General features: G+C 49.5%; 1 protein-coding gene and 1 non-coding gene across 2 annotated transcripts; one reads left to right on the top strand and one right to left on the bottom strand.

The window, feature by feature from the left end:
- Nucleotides 1-287: 287 nt before the first annotated feature.
- On the bottom strand, nt 288-2,688 carry LOC109746803 (chaperone protein ClpB1-like). The gene is made up of 6 exons (XM_020305904.1): nt 1,869-2,688; nt 1,633-1,751; nt 1,176-1,516; nt 826-1,096; nt 550-747; nt 288-470 (listed from the first exon to the last, which is right to left on the bottom strand). Exons 1-6 carry the CDS (start codon nt 2,686-2,688, stop codon nt 288-290), a joined length of 1,932 nt encoding a protein of 643 aa, XP_020161493.1.
- A 2,259-nt stretch (nt 2,689-4,947) lies between these two features.
- LOC120970257 (small nucleolar RNA Z247) lies at nt 4,948-5,086 on the top strand. The gene has a single exon (XR_005764961.1). It is a non-coding gene; the product is annotated as a small nucleolar RNA Z247 (small nucleolar RNA).
- The last annotated feature ends 565 nt before the right edge of the window (nt 5,087-5,651 follow it).

Below are 5,651 nucleotides of genomic sequence, written 5' to 3'. Positions count from 1 at the left end.
TTTTAATTATACTTGGAGTGCGCCACCCGATGTGCACTTTGCTGACAAATTCCGGAAGAATCCATTTTTGGGGGATGAGAAATAGTAACTTGTTTATACCGATTGAAAGTTAAAGAAGAAAACACAATAAAACAAAGAAACAACAAACACCCGTACGCACTTGTCATTACATTCATTAACCCTTTACTACAATATATGATCACTTCTGTGTACATTACATGCCTATGCATTATGTAAGCATGCATCTTCCTTTAACTATCATGTGAGTGACAACGGCCAAAATCATCTCATTGATCTGCCAACTCCTGCTGCTTCTTCAACACTTGGAACGTTAGCCCCCTCTTGTCGTCCACGGCAGCATCAATGGAGATTGTCGAGCCTGCACAGGCTTCTCCGTCGATCAGCATGTCCGAGAGAATCGTGGTCACGTGATTCTGCACCCACCTTCTAATGGGCCTTGCGCCGTCGACCTACGAGCGCTAAAGCATTAAAAACTGGACAATTTTTCTTCATCGTGTGATGATTATAAAAAAAGCTATATATACTCACCGGGTCATGTGATTCTGACAAAATGACGTCTAGGGCCGCATCAGTTGCAAGTACAGAGACACCCTTGTTAGCTACTGTCGAAATGACATTATTCATCTGGATTTTCACAATCTTCCTCAATTCATGGTGCGACAGTGGCTCGAATATCACAACCTTACTTAGTCTATTGATAAGTTCAGGCTTGAAGCGCTTCTTAACCTGCATGAACAAGTGTATATAAGATGATCATTGGCTTGCCAATCGAGGACGTTACAAGGATAGTTGGGATTCACAAACCTGATTCATGAGGAGATCTCTTTCAGATTTGATTGTATTTTCACCCGTAATTCTCAATGGTAGGTGCTCTGCTCCTATATTTGAGGTCATAATGACGATAGTATTCTTGAAATCTACAACTTGCCCTTTGCCATCGGTCAACATACCATCATCAAGCAGCTGGTGAAAAACCTTGAATACCGAGGCATTTGCTTTATCCACTTGGTCGAAAAGGATAACACTATATGGGAGCCTCTTGACTTTCTCGGTGAGTTGTCCATATTCTTCATAGCTTTAAAAATCAAATAATGTTTTTTGAGATATGTCTGTGCCTAGAAACAAGAAGCGTATATCAAGTTTAAGAATCAAACCTTCGAGATCCTCCGGTGAGACGTGACACAGATCCACTGTCAGTATATTCCGACATATCAAAGTGAATCAACGCCTTCTCGTTGTCAAATATCTTCTCTGCTAGGGCTTTAGCAAGTTCTGTCTTTCCGACGCCAACCGGGCCCAAAAAGAGGAATGCACTTATCGGTTGTCCGATTTGACCAAAGCCGACCCTAGAACGTAGGACTGCTTGTGCAACCAAATTAACAGCTTCATCCTGGCCAATAACATGCTCATGCAATTTTTTCGCAAGGTGGATCAACTTGTCGTTCTCCTCTTGATCAAGTGTAGCGAGAGGAATTTTAGTCCATCGGCTCACAACCTTCGAATAAAATTTTGATGTAACAAACACATCACACTAATAACACACGTGAATCTTCATAAAAAGTAAAACATATGAAAATTAAGTATTCATATATATGTTTATTTAGGACTTACCCGTGCTACATGTCCAGGGCTAACAACAATTTCCACGGTCGTTTGTTTGTCCGCGTGCATCTTTGTTGTGGCGCATGCCTCATCCATAAGGTCAATTGCTTTATCAGGGAATTTGCGGCCTGGCAATGATCAAAGACATCTATTATCTTCAACATAAATAAAAAATTGCATAGTTTTCCATAATTAAGTGATACTACTATAAGCGTAAACTGAAGTCTTGACGTGTGTATACGTACCTGTAATGTAGCGGGCAGCGAGATGTGCAGCGGCTACAATAGCATCGTCCTGGATTTTCAAGCCATGGTGCTCTTGGTACCTGTGCTTCAGCACCTGCAGGATGGCAATGGTCGCATGCACACTCGGCTCCTCGACGACAACCTTCTGGAACCGCCGCTCGAGCGCGGCATCTGTCTGAACATACTTTTCATATTCTTCGGAGGTCGTGGCGCCCACGCAACGGATGCGGCCGCGGGCCAACGCCGGCTTGAGAATGTTGCCGGCGTCTATGGGGCCTCCTTTTTCGCCGCCGGCGCCAACGACCATGTGCATCTCGTCGATGAACAAGATGACCTTGCCTTCCGCCTCCTCTGCCTCCTTGATGACGTCCTTGATGCGCTGCTCAAACATGCCGCGCCAGTGCGTCCCGGCCATCATGGCCCCCATGTCAACCTCCACGATGCGCGCGCCGGCAAGCGTGTCGGGGACGTTCCCGGTGGCGATGCGCTGCGCGAGGCCCTCGACGATGGCCGTCTTGCCCACCCCCGCGGCGCCGACAAGCGCGGCGCAGTTCTTGGTGCGCCGGCAGAGGATGCAGACGAGGCGGTCGATCTCGTCGTCGCGGCCGATGACAGGGTCAGTCGTGGCGGCGTCCAAGGTCCTGAGGCTGCCGGTGGCGTCCAAGGGCTTGATGCCGATGAGTTGGTCGTAGTCGGTGTCGGAAGGGCGTTTGTCGTGCTTGAACTCGTCGAGCAACGTCCACGTTGCCCAGGCTAGAGCTGCACTGGCAACGGCCGATGCTCCGACGAAGAGCATGCTTTCCGGGGAAGACCACGACATAGCTACTGTACTATATGATCGAGCTCTCCAACTGCAAGTGAGGACCAAGAATATGAAGGCGCCGAGAAAAGCGTTCGATTTGTTTCGATACGATTCCACGTGCAGGTGCGGCACAAAGATCGTTAATCGCCGTGTGTCTCTCTATATCTTGTCTGTATTGCCGATGTGCCGCACAGGATGTATTTATGAGTATACGACAGATCTCTTGCAATCCGTCTCGGTGTATTCAACGACCAGCTCTCGCAAATTTGAATTGCAATTGGAATTAGAAATTGGATGTGGATGTTTTGGAAAACCCTTTATTTAGACCGACTGATTTTTGGCTGCCGCAAACCTCCCCGCGAGCCGTCCGATCCGGTTTGATCGTGCGGCGCTGGCGTCTCTCACGTGCCCGCCTAGATAGTCTCGCTGGCCGCCTCACGTCGCGCCCGTGGTGTCTCGCGGACAGGGAAGTAGAGGCCTCGGATCCAGGCGCTACCCCAGGCAGTAGCTGATGCGAGAGGCGACACGACGGCATCCGGAGCGGCGAAGCCACGGCGACGGGAAGTGGAGGCGCACACGGCGGCGACGCTCCACGGCGACGGAGGGGACTTGATGACGCGATGGTTGTGCGGCGGAGGGGCTCGTTGGGAGCCTTCAGGTCAGGGAAGATTGGGTCAGGGATTGGTTGCTGGATAGATCCTGTGTGTGTGACGAATTGCTTCATTGTAGAGCAGCGAATCTGCAGCCAACGCAACACATCCACTGTGAGAGGGAGTGTGATCTGTGATCTGTGATCTGTGATCTGCTGTTTCACAACAGCAGGAATGTTGTTCTCCAGGGTTCAGACTGGGAGTGGTGCTTCATTTGTAGCACAGAATCTAGTGTTTATTATTATTATTATTATTATTATTATTATTATTATTTCAGAGCACGACTGTAAGCAGCAGCAGGAATGTTTGTTCTTCAGACTGGGATGTGCCTTTTTGTTCTCTTTTTCTAGTTGTGGGCTTGATTCTACGCAACTGGGAGAGGTGCTTCATTTGTAGCACATACTCTAGTTGCTTTTTTGTTCATTTTAGAGCAGAGATTTGTACGCAACAGCAGTAATGTTTTGTTCTGCAGACTGGGATGTGCTTTTTGTTTTCTGTTTTCTAGTCATGGGCTTGATTCTACACAACTGAGAGTGGTGTTTCAGTGCAGCACGGACTCTAGTGGTCTTTTGTTCATTTTTCTAGGACACTATTTGTCAAAAAACCAGGCTTCTGATTACATGCATGGCGTGCTAAATAATGTGATAATGATTCATCAGTAGCTTTGTTTCACCAGCAGGATTACCTCTTTGCATGTTTGCTGCTAGACAGTGTGTTTTAGCATCAGCTGCTTATTTTTTATTATCAGTGGGCAGTGGCTAACGGATGACATACATGCAGTGGGGTTTTATATCCAGGGGTGATGTGTTCTTTTGTTTTGTCTGTAATATGCAAAGGCAGATATGGGGGGTTTATAGTCCAGGGGTGATGTTTGTTAAAAGTGTAGGACCGTAGTTGTATCGTGACATTGTAACGTGATTGTATTCGTTGGAGTTGAGGCGCAGGTTGTTGGCTAGGATATCCTCTATCTCATATATAGCTTGGAGTAGAGGACAAGTTAACAACCAACTAACCACCCGCGCCTTATCATGTAATCACTCTGCCTATATTAACACGAAGGCATCCCTGCCAGGAGGCAACACGCTTAACGCAGCCAACCCTAGCTTTTACATGGTCATCACAGCACTTCTCGAGATCATCCATGGCGACACCTTCAAACTCCTTCCCATCCTCTCCGTTTTTGCACGCCGTCTCCGAGAAGCTCAGCAAGAACAACCAAGCCCTATGGCGGGCGACGGTCCTGTCGGCAATCAGAGGTGCCCGCATGGAGCAGTACCTCGACGTCGATCACCCGGTGCCACCCATGCACCTTGAAGAGGCCACATCTGATGGCAAAACCAAGACAAAGAAGCCCAACCCGGAGTTCCAGACCTGGTACGCTCAAGATCAGCAAGTCGTTTCTTACCTTCTGACAACTCTGCCCCGTGAGATGGCCGTCCAGGTCGCTACCTGTCATACGTCGGCGGAGCTCTGGAACACGATTGCAGAGATGCTTGCGTCTCACACTCGTGCCCAGACTATCAACGTGCGCATCACCCTCGCCAACCTGCAGAAGGGGAACTCCTCCATCACCGACTACGTCGGGAAAGTCAAGTCTCTGTGCGATGAACTCATCGCAGCAGGGAAGAAGATCGAGGATGATGACATCGTCTCTCACATCCTTGCTGGCCTGGACGAGGAATTTGATCCGGTGGTCTCTGCTATGTGCTCCAGAGTGGAGCCGATCACCGTGCCCGAGCTGTTCTCTCAGCTCATCAGCTTCGAGACGAGGATGAAGCTTCCCGGCGGAGTGTCGCAGTCTTCCGCTAACGCTGCCACCAGAGGTCGCGGGCGCGGTGGTGACCGTGGCCGTGGCCGCTGCGGAAACGGCAACAACGGTGGTGACCGTGGTCGCCCCTACATCAAGCCTGGCGGCCGCGGTGGACAAGGAGGAGGCGGCCACTACAACAACAACCGTTGCGGGGGCAACTACAACAACAATGCCCCTGCACCTAGGATCCAGTGCCAGATCTGTGGCAAACTGGGCCATCCAGCGTGGAAGTGCTTGAAGCGCTATGATGAAGCCTACCAAGGAGGAGAAGAGAGGACGGCGAACCTGGCAGCACCTCAGTATGGGGTGGACACCAACTGGTACCTTGACAGCAGCGCCACCGATCACATCACAGGAGACCTTGAGAAGCTGACTGTCTGCGACCGCTACACCGGGAACGAGCAAATCCACACTGCTAGTGGGTCAGGTATGGCTATAGAACATATTGGTCACTCAGCTATTCGTACCCCTGATCGTGATCTCTACCTAAATAATATTCTTCATGTTCCAGAAGCTAGCAA

This window comes from Aegilops tauschii, unplaced genomic scaffold (genome assembly GCF_002575655.3).
Source record: "Aegilops tauschii subsp. strangulata cultivar AL8/78 unplaced genomic scaffold, Aet v6.0 Super-Scaffold_295, whole genome shotgun sequence".
Lineage (NCBI taxonomy): Eukaryota > Viridiplantae > Streptophyta > Magnoliopsida > Poales > Poaceae > Aegilops > Aegilops tauschii.
Note: the sequence above shows the minus strand (reverse complement) of the source record. Positions and strands in the feature narration are given on the sequence as shown.

Coding starts and splice junctions, on each gene's coding strand:
- LOC109746803 (XM_020305904.1), bottom strand. CDS start 2,688: ATGTCGTGGTCTTCCCCGGAAAGCATGCTCTTCGTCGGAGCATCGGCC. Junction 748..825: donor GAGATCTCCTCATGAATCAG/GTTTGTGAATCC, acceptor TTGTTCATGCAG/GTTAAGAAGCGCTTCAAGCC. Junction 471..549: donor TGTCAGAATCACATGACCCG/GTGAGTATATAT, acceptor TAGCGCTCGTAG/GTCGACGGCGCAAGGCCCAT.